The following is a 21,752-nucleotide window of genomic DNA, read 5'->3' as shown; positions in this document are numbered from 1 at the left end:
CTCAAAGAGCATAAAAAGATCAATTTGATCATTATCCTTTAGATGAAACCAGCTCAAGTAACCATACAATATCATCAAGTAATCACTAGTATACAAATATTATAATATTAAAGGAGAATTTTGTGATTCTAGCATCCTCTTTTTATGACATTTTTCAGTAGATATCCACAAGAGCTTATTGTTCCCAAAATTTCAGTTGATTCCGATTTTGCATTTGCCAGTTATGCATGATTATATGTATTACACTGCTACATAGCCCACTGTGTTGTAATTTTGTTGCTGTTAACTAGAATGTAATACAAATTTGACAATATTTTTGCTAAACAAATTAATCTCAAAGAAATTTTTATGTAGCCAGATGTTTCCATTGGTATAAAAATCACAACTTTTTTTGAGAAAAGTGGGGGGATGAGGCTGTAGATCACAAAATAACCCCATAAGTCTTGTTTAGACCCCTGAGGTTGTCATGCCGATACGCACATCAAAATTGCATCGTTGCGCCGTAACAATGTTCACTAAGGATGTGCACATCAGGTGTAACGTATGCAAAGGCTTATGAGATTTACTTAAAAGGGGAATATAAACTTACAAATTCAGTGGATCCGAATTACATTAACCATATAGGTTGCAAGAAACCATTCTACACTCTTTTTTACCAAATAAGGCATTGCAAATTGAAACAGTAATTACAAGTTAGCATTGTTTGCAGACTACCACTTACATGTGCTGCTGTTTTCTTGGTTTCTTTCTTGGTGAAGGCCCTACTTCTTCTATTGCCCCTGTAGCATTTAACCCTGCATCACCCGATGTAGATATTGTAACCTGAGGTCCCGACTCGATACCCTGCACGTCAGGCTCTTGTTTGATCTTTACGGAGCCAGCACTTGACGGTGTGGGCACTGTGTCCGTACTGGCTTCAGATATGTTGCTATCCACAGAGTGTTGGCTGCTTGAAAGTGAATCACTGTAAGGAAAAAACAAGGCAAAGTTTGAAGTTTGATGAAAATAACTAAAAAGCATCACCAATTCATTCAACTAAAAATCACAATCTCTTGAGTTACAACGACTTTGGCTTAAGCCTCATTCATAATTAATTCAGTTTTTCGATTGTGTAATGCCTAGAAAGTACTGTGGAAGGTTCACCTTGAAATTGAATGAAGATTAACCCACCGAAGTTTGGTCCCAAGTCCAGAGACTTCAGAACACACTAATCTTGACAGAGCTTCCGAAGTTTGGTCCCAAGTCCAGAGACTTCAGAACACACTAATCTTGACAGAGCTTTTATACTGCAAAGTGTAAATTTTCCCCTACTAAGTCACTTCCACAGATGTATCAGGAGTGCTTATCTTAAAATGGATAAAAAAATAGGTTCAAAAGGTGACAGCACTGGTGTTCTACCAATGAATCATTCCTCCTGCAAAGTCTCATGCTGTAAGGAAACTTAACTTACGTTGCTTTAGGTGAATTTGTTGCTGCCCTTGATAAATCGGTCTTTGGCCCCGGACTACCTGGTTGGCTATTTGAAGTAGATACGGTTGGTTTCCACACTAAGTTCGGCCTAAAAGAAAAAGATTGGTGGTCAAACGATATTCTAAACACCGCATTGTATACTACATGTAAATCAGTTTAGTTCAAAGTATCGCTTCTTTTTTTGGAAGAAAGTAAAATTAGCACACACACAATATATTGGATAATACTGTACCAAACTCTTATACAATATATTGGATAATACTGTACCAAACCCTTATCACACAATATGCATTGCCAATTTGTTTCAGAGATACCAAGATATTGTGCAAGTTGTCTGAAGTGCAAGAAAAGTGAATCTGCAATAGCTGCCAGGTGTCATATATACACAAGATAGAATGCACAAATATCTATAGGGCAGCTATTGCAGATAGGCCTTTCTTGCACCAAACCTGCACATTATACTTTTGGTTAATGCAGATTTTTCATGTTACACAAAGGAGTAAATAAAAACATTCCAATTATAATGTGATATGAAGGATAAGCCAAAAGTATTGTCATAAGGCGTGTTTTCATAAGATACAATATTCTTCCCCTTATAACTTATCGGAGATAGGTCAAACTATACTTTGTCTGAATCCTTATAGAGGATTAAATTGGTATGGTTTTTATTCAGATTTTACCAACTTTGAAATTTCACCCGCTGCATAAGCGGCCATTTTGGATTTATGTAAATTAGGCACTGTTCCACTATAATTGAAGACCGAATTAAAAAGACTAGTTCGCGTATGACGTCCTGTCAAGTAGACCAAAAATGCTGTACTGCGCAGGTCAGCAATCAATCACGTTGCGCCTTTGCTCTGACGTCAGACGCAAACTAGTCTTTTTAATTCGGTCTTTAATTATACTTGGATTTTCGGGGACTTTTAATGTGTTATTAAAGTAAGCTTGTCTGAAATGAATGGTGATTAAATGGATTCTGTTGCAATTAGCGGTCAGTGATTTCATACTTTGACTAGCCTATGTAAGGTAGAAAACATCATGTGAAAACCAGACCACTCACCTGTCAATGGCTTCACCATCTCCACATAGGAACATATCACATAGTTTAACAAATCAGCTTTTCCAGTTGAAATCCATACACCCCCTATGGAAGACATGACCGTAATCTCCCACAAAGTGAATGTGAATTGCAAATGGGTTACCTGCATGGGTGACTCCCATTTGAAATCTACACCTCCTATATGGGAGGTCATGTCTTCCATAAGGGGTGTATGGATTTTGAACTGAATAACCCAACAGCCCATATGGTCCTTGTATATAAACTTACCTATCCATAGCTCTCTTTCTCTGCAAGATTTTAGGCCTTGGGGAAGATGCCGGATTTGGTGTGGCCTCTTGCTGTTGCTGCTGCTGCTGCTGTTGCTGAGGCTGCTGCTGCTGTGAGGTCATTGCTGCAGCTGCTATGGCCATCGAACTGGGTGTGGTCTGTCCTGCGGCGGTGCCTGTACTGTATATACCTGCCATAGAGGTAAGGAATAAAGCAGAAGCCACTGCTGAACCTACAGGTCCAATGACGACAAACACCAATTAGACACACACATGCAATGGAATGCAACACAACCAAGGAGGTCCCGCGTGTACCGTGAGATTCCACTTAATACATTTTAGTACCAAAACACACATTTTAGTACCAAAATTCATTACTAATTCCAGCGCAATGGAAGACACATCACTGAATTAACACACATGCATCACTTACTGGTTGGTTTATAGAAGAGGTAACAATTGCTATGCTAATTCTCTCTATGTTTTACTGTGTAAAAACCTGTTATTGTTTCTTTGAACTTGAAAACATTGCTACTACTTGTCACACAAGGGAGGAAAAGTGATCACAATACTTCACAGGAATACACCAAAGATATCTTACCCTTCCCAGAATTCTTTGCAACATGACACATCACCTCATTACAGCAAATGATACTCCATGGTGGTTTCATGTTGAGAATAGACTAGCTAAACATGAGTTGATAGTCAAGAAATTCAAATTATTTTGCAAGATCTGTTTATTCAGGTACTTTTTGTCACTATCGACCCATGTTGCACTAGATATACATTGATTCGGTAGTGACGTCAATGCTTTTTTGTGGATCCGCCGCAAGCATACCGACAAACCGCTCTTGTACACATGAGTGTACGCTCTCCGCATGCGCGATTCACTACTACTGCCAGCAAAATATGCACATACGTCACTACCAAAATTGAGGTGAATCAAATTATAGCAAATCAGTACAGAAAATTGAAATGGAAGAAATGCATTGTGGGAAGGGTAAGATATCATCTCTGGAATTACACTATAGACAAGTACAACAGAACCAAGTCTGCATACATGCATGCTACTTACCATCTGCAGCTGAGGAGGTAACCCCTCCTATCGAATTCTGCATGGTGACCTGTCTTGACCTTGGTTCAATCATCATGGTAAGTGGGCCGTGGTGACCCAGCCTCACTGGCGGTGTACTGGCTACCGTTGCTGCATGAGCCGCCGCTGCTACTGCTGCTGCGACAGAACTATTTTGGTTTGGTGTAGTAGCGTGCACAGGAAGTCTTGTGTGCGAGTCTGTATTCAAAATTAGTGGACATAGTACAATGTTGTCATTTCATTGATATGGCAATTTAGCAACATTTGATTTTAACTCACTGAGAGCTTCTGCCACACACGGCTGCAAATTTGATGATATTTGATTCTCGCAATAATTTTCCTCAGCTAATGCGGCCCATACACAATCAATTTGATTGATCAATATTGAGGACTCTAGATGCAGGATAGATACAAAATAATATTTCTCTTCAATATTAATGAAGAGATCTAATCTAGTTTGATTTTATTGACAGTTGGACAATAAAATCACTATTGATGTTCGTGTGTACAGTGCACAATGGCAGATTTTGTATCCACTCTTGTATCTAGGGTCTTTAATATTGATCAATCAAATTGATTGTGTATAGGGCACATTAGTTTGCTTATTGCTCTGCGTGCTGGCCATAGACTTCATCATAAAAAGTCCATGCAAGTTTTGGCATGGAAATTTTTGCATTTATGTCCATTTTCATTAAAAAATTGGAGGGGGCATTTATAATAGGGGAAGGGCGTTTAATACAAACAATATGGTATGAGTCAAGTCAATTTTTCTTTGGATTGTAATATTTGTGCACATAAATTGGTCAAATCTATGTATCTACAAATCATGTGGGCCACCTGTCCACTAACTTAAATTATCACCAAATCTTGTGCATTAGATAAAAGTCAAATGCATAAACGAAGACAGAGATAAAAGATTGTGTCTGACTTCACCTGTCAATCAAACTCCGAAACAATTTATTTACGAGTTGTTGTGATGATTGAGTTTCTGAATGTGGCAGTAAAACAATGTGCCTTACGATTAATTTTGCATCTTCAAACATACAAATAGTCTCAAAAGCTAGGTCTTGGTTATGGGAAACATTCTTCACTGAAGGCACCATGTCATCAATATCTAGAAAAGTTGCTTTTCGCACCGTAATTGTTGCCATTTCCTGCTATTCCTTTTCTTCGATGAAGGTATCAGATGAATCAACCTTCATACTAACCAATCAAGGTTTGTTGGGAGTTTGATTGACAATGTCGTCAGATGCAAACTAGTCATTTTAATTCTGTCTTAGATTATAGCAACTTACCTATGGTGGGTCTGACCATTGTGTTAGGCATTGTAGCTAATGGACCATGCTGACCATATCTCATCATATTATGATACGGTGCGGCTGTATACAAAGAAATACAAATGTGCAAAAGGTTAACAAAGCCCTCTTCTTGAGGTGTGTATGAGTAGAGAAGATATCTAACCCTTCCCAGAATCCTTTGCAACATGACACATCACTTCAATTCATCAAATGACGGTATTACTTTGTATGTCGGACTATGTCCCCAGGTTCTGTTTGTTTTCAAGTTGAGAATAGACTTGCTTAACATGCGTCGATAGTCATGAAAAAAAAAATTTGCAAGCTCTGGATGTGCTCCGAGGTACTTTTTGTCACCATCGACCCATGTTTCACTGGATAGCATATCAGTGCAGAAGATTGAAATGGGAGAAATGCATTGTGGGAAGTGTAAGAGGTCCTCAGGAAAAAGATGCAGGACCTCGTTTCCAGGTCTTTACACGTTGTGGTGTGTTTGTGAGCGAATCTGGTCTAGGTTAAAATAAGTTATCTCTCTGCGTTCCCCTTCTGTTTCTCACTTTCTCTTCTCTCCCACTCTCATGATCAGGGCCCTTTCCGGAGTTAAAAGTTACCAAGGGGTGTCCATATTTTGTTATATGGCATATTTGTGTAAAAAACGTTAATAACAACAATGATTTGTTCCTACTGGGCCTACTTCAAAAATATCACAAGACCAGCTGACTCCTTGTCAAATTTCTACTTAGATACAAAATTGCAGTTTCCATCAAAAGACAAGTCTTTTCTTAAAGGGCTAGATTGTTGTGCGCCCCAAATGGAATGCGTGTCTGGTTTATGTAGTTACAATAACTAGCTGATGATATCACAAGACCAGCTGACTCCTTGTCAAATTTCTACTTCTATACAAAATTGCAGTTTTTACCAAATGACAATTCTTTTCTTAAGCGCATGCCAAGAAGCTCTCAATAAAGGCTTTTATAAAGAGTGTGTACTTATCAACATTACAGTCATATAAACTGCATGTAATATTTACCTTGTACTAGCTGCTCTGGAGAGAAGTAGTACGGCATATGTGGTGCCGCAGGAAAATGATGTCTTGAGGGAATGGTTTGGTGTGGCCCTCTCTCCGTCCTTGCATCGCCGCTCATCGACACCGACACTGGCAGGCCTGATACTGAAGTAACTGTTGGATTATTGGGTGAATTGCGATGCTGGGAGAGGTAGACAGCTGTCGGCGATGGCTCTGTTGAGGGCCTGGTTGTGTGCTGCTGCTGAGGGTATACTTTGGCTGTGAAAAAAAGGCAAAATTAAGTGAGCAAAACTGTATACTATTTGCCAACTATAAGCTCCATTTTCATTGAAAAGGCCCTAAATCCAAAATTTGGTGTGCAACAAAAGATTGCGATCATAGACAGTTATGCTTCCCTTCTTCCTGATCTCCTTTTTATATTTTTTTTCCTGATCTCCTTTGAAAAAAAATATTATTGCAAACAGGATTCACTACTTCTTGAAGATATTCCTCAGGACTGTTCATGATAGCGAGTTATTTGTAAATTCATACAACTAGTCCAATAAAATTCCACTTACATATAGACCTTTTGAAAACTGACATATTTTTTCTTTATCAATGCTATAGTTGCAATGACGATCTTTGTACAGCTGATGATTTCTGCAGCTTAGCAACAAAGTTGCCAGTTTATTTTTTCGTCACCACTAATAAGCTTCATTAAAGCCATAATGTCCGATCTTATAATATGAAGTTGTTTAATTTGTTTAAAACCTGATTTTTTTGGCATATTTGTAACGTTTACACATGTCGCAACTTACAACTAAATGGAAACAGCCACATTTGTTGTGCTTGTAGATCAAAAAACAATTTGGATTTTAAATCTCCCATAGAACTCTATGTTAGTTAAAAAGCCAAAATAGCCAGTGGGGCTCCTTTCACTTCCTTGTTATTTCAGTTTAGTTCAGTGGATGTATGAATTTCAACTAGAATAACCCAAGTTGTTCCACTTACCAATTGGTATATTACTACTTGTTGTTGACGGATGTGTTGATGGATGTGTTGAGCTCATTGTAGTGCCTGTGACTGCTGTTGTCCTTACCACTGCAGTTACTGTGCCTGGATAAGCAATTCAAACAAAAATATAACAATTAGGATAAGAAGAAAGCTTAAGGGATTTGGTAAGTATGACAGGAAACCATGAAGACAGTAGTGCACTTTGCCTTTTTAAGCTTACTATCTTGATTTAAAGGTAACAAAATGGTCATAATGGCAGTCACAAAGTTATTGATAAAGACATCATCAGCAATTTGGTCCAAGACGTTTCACTAACTAGGATGTCTACATATGATAGATTTGTTTACCGATTTTACGCAAAAATATACCAAGTACCATTCCACAATTATTATCAGTATTTATTACTATTGTTTTCAAACCAATGCCATATCTTTGAGACTTACTTTGTGTTGTAACCGCCGTGTTTGATACTGACGTCGCTCCCGAGTTTGCCACAGTATGTATCATTGTGCTTCCTACCCCGGAAACTACTGCAGACCCACCAGGCAACAACTGCTGCCTCGGTATCCCCAGATTTGCCATATATGAATGTTTCTGTGCATTAATAGCAGCCGATGATGACGATAACTGGTACGTATACCCTGCTCTGATATCAGTCCTTGGGTCTAACTTGCCGACAGTTCGGTCAGACTTGGGGTCAATAGTCCGTACTTCCACTCTCCCCGGTTGTCTGACCTCTTGTCTCGTGCCCGTTCTGACCTCTGCTCTGACATTAGCCTCTGTATATTTTGCATCAAGTTTAGTGTCTGTTCTAATATCAGTCCTAACAGTAGTTGCATGTGTGGTGATCTCTGACCTGGCCTGTGCCGCACTGACAGCTAAAGACTGCAGAGCTGCAGCATGTGCAACCGTCCTGAAAAGAAATACGATGGTAGCAAAAAAAAATGTACTTTAATGATCATATCTTGAAAAAGCTTGAAGAATACTTCATTGCTTTACAAACAAAATGTAGTGAAATGCTTCCAAAGCAGATGAAAGGATTTAGTCGGTCCGCATTGGTTGTTTTTGCCGGGATTCGACCGTTACATCTCGACCTCTTGGACACAAAGGCGACACTTACTGTTACACTCAATGAGGGAAATCACAAAACATGCCATAAAATAAATACATCTAGGTAAAACAATTCAAAAACTAATTATTACAGAGAAAAGATAAATTGGTATTTTCTATGGGGAAAACATTGACTGTACAAAGCAAATGGATTTAGCGAGGGTGTCCCCTTTTCGCCAATTATAAGCTGCTACAAAGCTGCTACAAAGTCAGCCTGCATGCAACTTATCTGAGCTACTTTACACTTACAAAAAACAAAAGCATATATAATATTAATTTGATTCTGTGACCATAACTTACCTATGTGGTTCAGCAGTAGCATGTGTGATAGTAACTGCGGGTGAAGGTACTCTAGGTATCACTGTAGTACCACCAGGTAAGGTAGCTGGAGAATGCAGTCTATTGTGAACTTGTGCAGGCAGATGCACTTGAGTTGGAACACGCTGTGAAATCATAAAGGATGTAAACATTGAGTGTTAAAATAAAAAGGCTTCAAACTTAATTGCAAGACCTAGTATTCAGGAGGAATTTTCCGGGAAAAAAACCACTGCTCATGCTCGGTCGTTAAAATATATTTAACCAATCGATTCCTGGGAATTTTAATGTACATGCGACCACAAATACCCTGCATCAAAAGAGTACTGCTGTACATTATTGGTGTAAAAAACCCATTGGTTATTTTACATTTTTTTTTACATGGGCCAAAACTTACCATCTTTGACAACCACTTTTACGAATGTGGGTTACAAAAGACATAACCGACTCTGTTAATATTCCTTTAAGGTAGGTTTTATTTGAGATTAGGCACAATTTCACAAATGGGAAAGCATGATTGTCTTTGATTAAAGGGCCATTTTGTGATCCATAGCCTCATCCCCACTTAAACCAGATTTTTATACCATCAGAAACTTCTGATTACTTCTGATAACCTTTGTGAGCAAAATATTTCTTGCAAATTCATTCCTTTGGTAAATATGTCATCTAATTTGTTATTTTTTATTATTCAGTTAGCAGAACAAAATTACAACATAGTGGCCTATGGAGCCTACATAATACACTTTAAATATGCATAATCACAAATGCAAAATGGGAATCAACTGAAAGCTTTTTTGTGGATATCTACTGAAACACACCATAAAAGGAGGATGCTAGCTAGAATCACGAAATACTGACATTAAAGACTACGATCACTTACCTGCATGGACGCAGGGTGCTGCAATATTGATGGAGGTATGATTGTGGATGTAGTAGTGGTCACTTGGCTCCCAACAGGTATGGTTGCTCTCAGGGCTGTGGTCATCAATCCTGCTCTGGGGGCAGTGGTCATTGCTGCTGCTGCTGCAGCACCTGAAATTGGACAAAGTGAAATACAAATTTTATATCCCATTTTTTAAATGTCAAGACATACCAAAGCATTACAGCTATTTATCATTACGGTAAAGCTGATGGGTTGGTGCCTCCTTTTTGAAGCTGGCCCATTTTGCAATTCCTGGGATGTGAGGCGGGAGTGCATTACATGTGGGGGCTGTAAATAATGGAATGAAGGACCGTTCATGACTTTGAACTGCAAGGTTGTGAGATCTAACGAAACAGCGAAGACGAGGGTCAGTCTGAAGCTGGTCACGAAGTATAGTGACCCATAACACAAACTATTGCTGTGTGTCTTAGCAATGCCCGAATGAAGTGCCTGATTTGTTGTAACCATATACATATCTAAACGTTCAGTGTATTATGTCGGTCCGTGCCACGTCACTTCCGGTTGATGATGCGACTCACGGTTGAGTGAAAACAAGTCCTTGGTTCCATTTTTTGTTTTATTTGGTGTTGTTTCTAGTTTCTATGTCTGCAGAATGGAAGTTACTTACTAGACTCATCGTTAAATATAGTGACAAACGGACAATTAGATTCCATGGTCGAGTATTGGTTATTCCCGAAATTGAATTTGGAGTGAGCAACATCGATATTTAGCCTCCTTCACAGCCGGTTTCTGTCATTCATAACAAACCTTGAGCATGTGAAGCTTGGGCCCAAGACTATAGTAGCGCGGATGTTGGACCGACAGAATTGCAGATTGTTTCTTTTTAAAACTCATTACTTTAGTGACAACTCTTACCTCTAGGCAAATGAGATGGAAATGCACTGGCAACTGTTACAGCAGTATGCATAGGATGCACTCCTTTCACAAAAGGCATTGTGGCGAGTACGCCATGAGGGAGCACGCCTCCGGCCGTTATTGCTTGGGTAGATGGTAGGCCTGGTATCGTCGTACTCTTCACTTGGGTACTGGTGACCAATCCAGCAACGACAGTCCTAGGATGGTGACCGTCACTGCTGGTGGTAGTAGTGCCTGGGATTCGAACTGGCGCAACTATCTTCTGGGTTGCCGGGTGGGCGATAGAGCCTGTGGTTGCCGGATTGCCAAGAAGTGAGCGGGTTACAGGTATGTGCTGCTGCTGCTTGGTAGCCAACTACATGTAGAATAAAAAGAATACTTGTTAGAAATTTATTTGTACATAAAAATTTATACATCCAGATTTATATTCTTCCAGATTCTACAGAATTGCAACATATATTTTTTTGATTTTCACAGACACTAAAGCAGGTTCCATTTTCAACAAAAGTTTCACAAAATGTGTCCATAATTATCCAATTTTTAAAATATTACAGATTTCTAAAATTCTGTAGGTTAGCGAGAATATTATTGATGGATTTTTTATTAATCTCTTGAGAGAATATATTTACATCTTTGTCACAAAACTGACAATTCTTCCCACAAAATAAGTTTGAGAGAACTGGGTGGTTCTTGGAATGATTTTTATTTTATTTTTTTACAAAAATTGAAAAAAGAAAGTAATATGTTAAAAACCTAAGGGGCATTTTTTTTACTTGTAAATTCATGCCTTTCTCCTGTTCTTTCATTACATTTACTCACTGCTTGCAACCAGGACAAAATAGAAGGGCTTGCAGATACCATTTGAGGTCTTTTGGGAAATTCAAACTTTTAGTGAGTAGATTTTTAGCATGCACATTTATGTATAATAATAGATCTAGCTTGGAAACACTAAATTGCTCTTCATACATTTGCAATCCTCTCACCTTGGTAGTAATAGCTGTGGTAGCTTTGACCATATCGACAGCCTGTGACCCCTGTGGTCCTTTTGTAGCAGGGATAATGTAGCACGTGGGAGCCTTAATCTGTCCTGCTGCAACCGGTATAGTGATCTTGCTTGTAGTTGCTGCTGCAACCGTTGTTGAAGACTGTGTGAAAGCTTTTGGCATGGGTGGATACGCCGGTTGTACCACAACTCTTGGCCCTTCTTGCTTGTCCGCCAATAGCTGTGTCCGTGCTGCGTCCGTTTTGGGCAAGTCCTTGCCGTTGTTGGTGGTTGCTGTAGCGTTTGCTTTCATCGTAATGGTAGCTGCTCCACCGGCAACCCCACTGTGGGTTTTGGTAGTACCACCCCCTCCCTGGGGTGGGAATGCCTGACTGCTCATCTTGGATACACACACTAAAAAAGAAGTCCACAGCAAAAAGAGATCAATGACAATGTTAATAATAGAACTGAACTGAAATGACTTTTGTCCCCCAATCCAATAATTGATGTTCCCAATATTGGCCCATATCCGATCCGATTCCAACTAATTGTTATTCAAGGTTGGAAAGTGGAGAAATAGGTGTAGGCCTACATTACTTTTACAATGCATAATAATTCAATGTGTCCCTGGTTGGTCAAAAGAAGTAACCATGAGTAAAACGAATAACTAATTGTTCCAGCTTTGAAAAAAACCCTTTTTTTTTGTACTAGTAATAGTATTTCTCCACTTTCCAACCTTGATTTATTTAATAAGTAGTTTAGAGGGTCTACAACTACAAAAATTTTTAATTTTCATTAAAAAAAAGAAGAAATTTTTAAAAAATTTTACCGATCTGATATTTTACTGATGACGCACATAAAAAATATCGGTACCAATCCGATAATCGGTTTTAATAGCCCTAGTTAAACTGATCAGCCGTCACTGGAGGCAGCTTAGCATCAAGGTGTCCTGGTGTCCTATTCATTAGCTAACAGTAAACTTGTAGAAAATTGTAACGGTAATGACGGAAATCAAATTTTGAGATGATCCCTACAATACAGGCCTACATCATTATTTTAGCATGTACATTTTGTCCATACGAGTATAGCAAGTCAAATACGGAAGGTACCCTGATCAATACAATACAAAAACACAACAACAGTACAACTTATAAGATGATCCCTGACTGGCTGACATTCACACATCCATGCAGTGGGATGCATTCAATGGTGTCATCACCACCAGTGAATCATTTAGCCAGAAATACTACATGAATGAATCAATGAAATGTGCAGTTGTGCTGCGGTGGACTATTTTGGACATAATGCAATTTTATAGGCCCTTAGATGCACAGTTTTCACTTTTTCATATCAATTGAGCTAATTAATGAATTCTTGAGCTACAAGTTAACACATGCACCGAAAAAATAAAAAGCCGCACAGTCACATTATTTTTGTTGGAAGATTTAATATATACAATTATTGGTGTTTATTTTAATAAACTCTTATATAGCCCTCATATAGCCCTCAGGGCCAACTGTATGCAAATTTACACACACATTTTGGAAGATATAAAGATATTGCTCATTTTAACATGTTTGACATATCAATTAACATATCAATCCAAAGAATCTTTATAAACACCGTAATAAATTAAATTTTCAATATATTAATTAAAATGTTTCTCTATAATATTGGTACCTCCCAATAACTGTCCACATTTCTATCAAACAGTCATAAATTTTTGACTCGCTCTCAAATTACTTTGACAAAAATAAAAATTGTACTTTTGAGAGGATCCCTACAATTGTACATCATCCTTCACTCATCATGAATGATATACATAGGGGGGGAGTAGTAGTACCTGCACTTTCCCAATAACAAGTCAATCACTGAATGTAGGTACATGTACCTGATACACATATCATATCAATGGTACAACTTATCAGATGATCCCTTACTGGATGACAGTCCCTTATCCATGCAGTGGGATGCATTCAATGGTGTCATCTGAAGTTATTCAATAGCCAGAAATACTACACCATGAATGGATCAATGAAATGTGCAGTGGACTATATTTTGGTCATAAATCAAAATATTAAACACTAGTATCATGTGGCAATGTGTATTTTTACACATGTTTTTCATATGAAGCTGCCAGGATCATTATTAATACTTCTAATATTTAACTTTACATCATTTAGCAAAATAATGCCTACGTCCCCCTCCTCAGTGAAACCCAAGTTAACACATGCACCTGCACCAATGAATAAAACCGTGTACACAAATGATTTAAATTAAAAATTGTCCTTTTAAAACATTTAGTCTTTTTTAACAAGATTTGTACAAGTCTATCACCATGAACTGAAACAGTAAAATGGTGTCTACCCTAACAGCAAATGAGCATGGAACATTTCCTTTTTCTGCCCATGGCAGTATTTCATTGAAGCAATCAATAAATTCACCCAAAAAAAAGGGCCATGCAGCGTTCAAGAAAACACCCACTGCATGTATTCACATTTTCCCCGACTTTGACAGCTGAGCTGTGTGGCGAAATAGAACAAGAGATTTTGGCATTGTGCCAGGTTTGAGCTCAGCCAGCTAGGGACTTGCAAGAAATTGTACAATACAAAATAATGTATGTGTGTATAGTCTAGGCAGGTACATAGGTCACAATTACAGCATAGTCTCCTGCATGCGTGGGCATGTGAGCATGCGTGCTATCATGCTTGCAGCTCCGTGTCGTTGTTTGGAACACGGTAGATTTAAATCCACCACAGTGATATCATAACAATGAGCACAGATGATTGTGACATGACAGATGAAAAAAAACAAGAATCAGCTGTTTCAAAACTTTGGTTCTGCTCTCTGGTTTTCAAGTTTTACAGACTGGTATAATTCTGTATGGTCGATGAAGTGTCCAATTTTTTTAGTCAACAGAATTATATATTAGGTATTTCTATTAAATTGACATAATGCTGTGTTTGATAATATTGCAGTACATGTATATTTGTGTGCATCAGTAGAAACATCCACTCATGTGAGCTACAAATTAAAGAGAGTCTACTACAGTATATGTAAAGTCTGCACAAAAAGTAACTCAGCTGTTATAAATACGCCTATATATTCAGAACTAATAATTGTTTTCACAATATTTCAACATAAAAAGAAGGATGATTTTTTTACGCGCATTTTGTCGATACCCCATTTGTCCAATCTTGTTCAATATTGACAATACAGCAGTGTTTTGAAAGAAAAATATCCCAATTTAAAAGTTGCAGTTATTTGTATTGATTTGAAGTTAGCGCGAAGCAGGGTTCCCGTTAAGGTTTTAAAAATGTGCGCCCGGACTAATGACGCAAGTTTGCTGACGACGTTGCAAAAACTTGCGTCCAGACAGATTTTTGTGCGTCCATATGAAATTCACGATTATGACGATACACACATACCCCGGGTCTACACCTCATCAAATGTTGATTGGTAAAAAAAAATAAAAGTGCATTTTCGCCGTGGGGTCACTCCATATGAAATCAAGGAGTCGCCTACCTGACCCCCTCAGATTTGCTTTATATTTTAGTCATATGTTGTACCTGTAAAAATATTAAAACCTGCAAATTTGAGGTCTGTAGCTCTTACTGGATTTTCTGTGGCAGCCATTTAAAGTTGGAGTAGGGGTCTAAATTTGGACCCAAAAGTTGCCCTTTAAATAAATTTCATCTTTGGGAGTCTGTGCCTTCTTTATAAAAAGAAAGAGAAGTCTGAAACTTTGTATACACACTAACTGCATGCCCAATTTGTCAAAAAAAATAAAAAATAAAAAATTCTGTAATTGCGCGTTGTGTCACAGGGTCATTAAATATGCAAGAAAAAATGTAATATTTTGTAAACTGGCAAGTTTAGCCCCCCTAAATTCACATTTTTGGTCAGATTTATTATTTTTTGTTGTCACTGATGCTATATATAGGATAAATACAATGCATATCCAAAAAATTGAGGTCACAACTCATTTACATTTCGAACAGCGCCCTCACAAAGATGAAATTTATTGCAAATTCAACATTTTCAGGGGCCCAAAGTCGATGTGGTCCACCTTCAAAATTTATAAAACATCACTTTTATATAACTACTAGTCTTAAATTACAACTTTGCTAAGTCCCAGTAATTGTATAAGTTGACTTCATATAAAATGACAAGCCCAAAGTTGACCATTTTCTTATGATTGCATGTAGTGCAAATGTGCCGAATTCGGAAGGCTTGAAAGTCAAATTGGCCACAATATTAAAAACAAGGCGGTTCTCGAACCACGAGTCTCGCCTGCTTTTGTGACCGCCTGCTTTTGCGATAACTGTTGGTAGAGAGGTAAATGAATTTGGCGGTTATCGGCTGGGCACGATTATCTGGCTGATGGTAACTGTACCCACCAAGTTTCATGCCCATGCAACAGTTTTTACTAATATGACCTCAGATGACCCCTGGTGGCCCTGAAATGACCTTCTAAAATTTTGGTTCTAAATGTTGACTGTACCCCTAGTGCTAAGTTTCATGCCCATACGACAGTTTTTACTAATTTGACCTCAGATGACCCCTGGTAACCTCAAAATGACCTTCCAAAAATTTGGCTTTAAATGTTGACTGTACCCACCAAGTTTCATGCCCATCCGACAGTTTTTACTAATTTGACCTCAGATGACCCCTGGTAACCTCTAAATGACCTTCCAAAAATTTGGCTTTAAATGTTGACTGTACCCACCAAGTGTCATGTCCATACGACAGTTTTTACTAATTTGACCTCAGATGACCCCTGGTGACCCCAAAATGACCTTCAAATAATTTGGCTTTAAATGATGACTGTACCCACCAAGTTTCATGCCCATACGACAGTTTTGACTAATTTGACCTCAGATGACCCCTGGTGACCCCAAAATGAACTTCCAAAAATTTGCCTTGAAATGTTGACTGTACCCATCAAGTTTCATGCCCATACGAGTTTTTAATAACTTGACCTCAGATGACCCCTGAGTGACCTCGGATGACCCCGTAATGACCTTTAAAAAATTTGGCAAAACCAAAGCACTATTTCATCAAAGTAATAAATCAAAACAGAAAGATGCTTCCTTTACGAGTTATCACTCATTGAAAGTGCTACTTTGCTATACTTTACATGGAAAGCGACTATCTTAAAGTCATCATATTTCCTTAATTACATGACCGATCAAGCTGTTATTGGGATATGTGATGCACAGTTGAAAATTAATTATTAAAAGATTTGGTGACCTCAGTTGACCTTTGACCTTGTATGTGACCTTTGACCTCACGAAATTGGATAAAGTATGTTGCGCTGAAAAATCAAATTTGGCAATACCAAAGAACTATTTCATCAAATAAATCAAAACAGAAAGATGCTTCCTTTACGAGTTATCACTCATTGAAAGTGTTACTTTGCTATACTTTACAAAGAAAGCGACTATCTTAAAGTCGTCATATTTCCTTCATTACATGACCGATCAAGCTGTTATTGGGATATGTGATGCACAGTTGAAAATTAATTATTAAAAGATTTGGTGACCTCAGTTGACCTTTGCCCTTGTATGTGACCTTTGACCTCATGAAAATCTAATCAGGTCGAGTACCTCTGGCCACGCAACTCCCCACCAAGTTACGTCACTGTACCCCATACGGATCTCCAGATAATCTGTTCACAAGGTATTTTGCTTATTACACATATATTATGCAAATTAGGTACTTAATTACCATATTTTACGCTCAAAATCTAATCAGGTCGAGAACCTCTGGCTCCGCTACTCCTCACCAAGTTACGTCACTGTACCCCATACGGATCTCCAGATAAGCTGTTCACAAGGGTTTTTTGCTTGATACGCATAAATTATGCAAATTAGGTACTTAATTAGCATATTTTGCGCTGAAAATCTAATCAGGTCGAGAACATCTGGCCACGCTAATCCCCATCAAGTTACGCCACAGTACCCCATACGGATCTCCAGATAAGCTGTTCACAAGGGTTTTTTGCTTGATACGCATCAAATACGCATAAATTATGCAAATTAGGTACTTAATTAGCATATTTTGCGCTGAAAATCTAATCAGGTCGAGAACATCTGGCCACGCTACTCCCCACCAAATTACGTCACTGTACCCCATACGGATCTCCAGATAATCTGTTCACAAGGTATTTTGCTTATTACGCATAAATTATGCAAATTAGGTACTTAATTACCATATTTTGCGCTCAAAATCTAATCAGGTCGACACCCTTTGGTCATGCTACCTCCTATAAAGTTTCATCATCATAGCACTTACGGTTCTCAAGATAACGCGTTCACAAGCTTTTTCCGAACACACACACGCACACACGCACGCACACACCCCCACACACGGACACACACACACCATAGTGATTACTAAGTCTCTCCCTGAACATTCAGGCGAGACAATAAATGATTAGATGAGTAGTTATTGGCCCTATTTACTTTTATTTCCATTTCATTTTCAATATATACAGATTTTCTATGGTAGCCATTTACAGTTGGAGTAGGGGGATCTAAATTTGGACCCAAAAGTTGCCCTTTGAATAAATTTCATCTTTGGGAGCCTGTACCTTCCTAATAAAAAGAGAGAGGGTCTGAAACTTTGTAGGCCTATACACACTAATTTCATGTCCAATTTGTCAACAAGTAAAAAAAAATAAATGTCTGTAATTGCTCGTTGTGTCACAGGGTCATTACATATGCAAAAAAAATGTAATGTTTTGTATACTGGCAAGTTTAGCCCTCCTAAATTCACATTTTTTGTCAGATTAATTGTTTTTTGTTGTCACTGATGAGATATATAGGACAAATACAATGCATATCCAAGACATTGAGGTGACCATTTATTTTCATTTCCAACAGGGCCCTCGCGAAGATGAAAATTAATGCAAATTCACCATTTTCAGGGGGCCCAAAGTCGATGTGGTCAACCGTCAAAATTTATAAAACATCACTTTTATATGACTACTAGTCTTAAATTGCAACTTTGCTCAATCCCAGTAATTTTATAGATTGACTTCATATAAAACGACAAGCCCAAAGTTGACCATTTTCTTATGATTGCATGTACTGCAAATGTGCGAATTCGGAAGGTTTAAAAGTCAAAATGGCCACAATATTGAAAATAAATGACTAGATGCATAGTTATTGGCCCTATTTACTTTTATTTCCATTTTATTTTCAATATTGGGGCCAATTTGACTTTCAAGCCTTCCGAATTCGGCACATTTGCACTACATGCAATCATAAGAAAATGGTCAACTTTGGGCTTGTCATTTTATATGAAGTCACCCTATACAATTACTGGGACTTAGCAAAGTTGTAATTTAAGACTAGTAGTTATATAAAAGTGCTGTTTTATAAATTTTGAAGGTGGACCACATCGACTTTGGGCCCCCTGAAAATGTTGCATTTGCAATAAATTTCATCTTCGTGAGGGCGCTGTTCGAAATGTAAATGAGTTGTGACCTCAATTTTTTGGAAATGCATTGTATTTATCCTATATATAGCATCCGTGACAACAAAAGATTATTAATCTGACAAAAATGTGAATTTAGGGGGCTAAACTTGCCAGTTTACAAAACATTACATTTTTTTCTTGCATATTTAATGACCCCGTGACACAACGCGCAATTACAGAAATTTTTATTTTTTATTTTTTGACAAATTGGGCATGCAGTTTGTGTGTACACAAAGTTTCAGACCTCTTTCTCTTTTTATAAAGAAGGCACAGCCTCCCAAAGATGAAATTTGTTTAAAGGGCAACTTTTGGGTCCAAATTTAGACCCCCCTACTCCAACTTTAAATGGCTGCCACAGAAAATCCGTAAGAGATACAGACCTCAAATTTGCAGGTTTTAATATTTTTACAGGTACAACATATGACTAAAATATAAAGCAAATCTGAGGGGGTCAGGTGGGGCGACTCCTTGATTTCATATGGAGTGACCCCGTGACATTCCATCTCCATTCGCTATGGTAATTTTTCTCATTTCTGTGTCAGTTTTGGTTCGAAAGGTGGTCAAAAACAGGTGCAAACACATGAGCAAAGTCTGTCAATCTGGAACAAATTTTCGTTCGTAATTTTACTTCCGCATTTCTTTTTTTAAATTAACGTGCTGTTGATGCTACAAAGCTAAAACTAGTGCGCTGCCACAAATAATACTGAAAAAAGGGTTATCATTTCAATTTTGTCTTTAAAATTGCTTTTATTCATCGTAACAATAATACTAATAAAGGAAACCTAGATTATTTATGAGAAAATAAACTTAAAATATTAAAAATTGAATATTGTCAGGTTGTGATAAATAATTAAATAAACATTAACCGCACATTAGCGGCACGTGTTCAGCTTGTAAACAAATCAATCGGGACTTCCCCAGGCCATCAAACAACGATCGTTAGGAAAGCATGCAAAAAGTGCACAATTTCCTGAAGTTGCATTTACAAATATTGCAGAATTTACTTCAATTCTTTTTGACGATTGATTCGACTTCTATGGACCATTTAGAAAAAAAAGTAGCCACCATGTCCCTCGCGAAAATCCCGGCATTTTTTTCGCTAGAGGCCATAATCCAAAATGGCCGCCGCCACCATTTTGAAAATTTAAGTTTTGAACCAGAGCACCTATAATCATGCACAAAGACACTTTTTTTTATATTTTGAGTACAATGATTCCGATTCTGACATTAGTTTGACATTACGGCATCATTTTCACCCAGAAATCCAAGATGGTGCCCTTGTTTTGAACAAGAGGACCTAAAATCGTGTACAAAGACACTTTTTGGGATAAGTCGACCACAAGGATTTCAAATTTGACATTACTTTGACATTACTGAACTCATATTTACCCAGAAATCCAAGATGGTGACCGCCGGCGCCATCTTGAAAAAAATAAGTTTTGAACCAGATTACCTAAAATCATGTACAAAGACACTTTTTCCGGTAAGTCGACCCTAAGAAATCCGAATCTGACATTAATTTGACGTTATAAAATAAATTTTGCCCAGAAATCCAAGATGACCCCCATTTGGTAGAGCGTAAATGTGATTTTTGAATGAGAGCAGAAGCATAAGTGTGTCATTTCCGCCTTATCTGGGGTTCATGTCTCTTATATGGGGTTTAAACTGCCTTATCTTGGGTTTACATCCCTTAATATCTAGGGATAAGGCGCCTTATCGCAGGGTTTGATTTAAGGGGGTACTACACCCCTGGCCAATTTTGTGCCTATTTTTGCATTTTTCTCAAAAATTATAGCGCATTGGTGACTAGTAAGATGTATATAATAGGGGCAAGGACTACAACTACTGCATTGGAAAAATCAGGAACTCAAGGCAAGTAGTTATTGATTTATTGATTAAATATTGGTTTTCCCTCATTTTTGACTGTAATTCCACAACTGTTGTCTGTGCTGAAATACAATTTCCAGTGCAGTAGTTGTAGTCCTTGCCCCTATAATATACAATGTATCTTACTTATCATCAATTCAATGCTATATAATCATAAATAATATAATTTTTGAGAAAAATGCAAAAATAGGCACCAAATTGCACACATCTGATGAAGACAATCATAAGATGCAGTGCAGTGCATGTATAATTATGTAAAAAAATATGAAGGGGAGCAAAGAAAATTTGGCTGAAGTGGGATTCGAACTGGTGACCTCTGATATTCGAGACCCAGTGCTCTGTACTGATACCATCTGAGCTATCCAGCCCGAGGATGGACATTGGACAATGATCCCAATTACGGATTTATCTTTAATTTGCTTGGATGCTGGTCAGAGCCATAAAACCGTGCTGTCCAGGGTAGCCTGATTTTAGTGGTGGGCTCTAAATGGCTTTGAAGTCCATGAATGGCTCGGGACACAATCTATTAAGTGAACGCAAGTGATCGGGGAATAAGCTCAGAGGGTATCACCCCCCTCCTAAAAATATTGTTTTGCTCTTATTATGATGAAAAAATCATTAAAAAAAAAAAAAAATTAACAAAAATAATTTTGTTGTGTGGCCACGGAATGGGGATCATGCCCATTGCCCACATGTATGCAGGTTTTAAGTACTATAGTAATTTTATCCGGGACAGAAACTGACCAAGTAATACTAGTTTTAAATGAAAAAGGGTAGCAATGAAAATTTGCCTGAAGCAGGATTTGAACCAGTGACCTCTGGTTTGCAAGACCAGTGCTCTATCATATGAGCTATCCAGCCCTGGGAGTATGGACGGCAAATCAGCTAAGTATTAAAGTAAGTGGCCGGGGATCAAACCCACATTACGATACAACCCAGGGAGCGACAATAGAGAGCCCCCACCCCAAATA

General features: G+C 38.0%; 1 protein-coding gene across 2 annotated transcripts in view; it reads right to left on the bottom strand.

The window, feature by feature from the left end:
• Positions 1–21,752, bottom strand: part of LOC140154793 (uncharacterized) — a 37,626-nt gene that overhangs the window by 11,997 nt on the left and 3,877 nt on the right. The window contains exons 2-13 of one of the 2 annotated variants that reach the window (XM_072177367.1): positions 11,411–11,823; positions 10,428–10,782; positions 9,510–9,661; positions 8,615–8,757; positions 7,648–8,117; positions 7,202–7,306; positions 6,215–6,469; positions 5,185–5,268; positions 3,872–4,087; positions 2,798–3,029; positions 1,451–1,558; positions 722–964 (exon numbers count right to left, since the gene is read on the bottom strand). In XM_072177367.1, coding sequence (XP_072033468.1) covers positions 722–964; positions 1,451–1,558; positions 2,798–3,029; positions 3,872–4,087; positions 5,185–5,268; positions 6,215–6,469; positions 7,202–7,306; positions 7,648–8,117; positions 8,615–8,757; positions 9,510–9,661; positions 10,428–10,782; positions 11,411–11,809 — 2,762 coding nt within the window. In that variant the 5' untranslated portion in view covers positions 11,810–11,823. The remainder of the gene's footprint in view (positions 1–721; positions 965–1,450; positions 1,559–2,797; positions 3,030–3,871; positions 4,088–5,184; positions 5,269–6,214; positions 6,470–7,201; positions 7,307–7,647; positions 8,118–8,614; positions 8,758–9,509; positions 9,662–10,427; positions 10,783–11,410; positions 11,824–21,752) is intronic. The other variant, XM_072177368.1, reaches the window with a different exon arrangement.

Source organism: Amphiura filiformis, chromosome 6 (assembly GCF_039555335.1).
Source record: "Amphiura filiformis chromosome 6, Afil_fr2py, whole genome shotgun sequence".
Lineage (NCBI taxonomy): Eukaryota > Metazoa > Echinodermata > Ophiuroidea > Amphilepidida > Amphiuridae > Amphiura > Amphiura filiformis.
The sequence above is the reverse complement of the archived record's forward strand: the minus strand, read 5'-3'. Positions and strand labels throughout refer to the sequence as shown.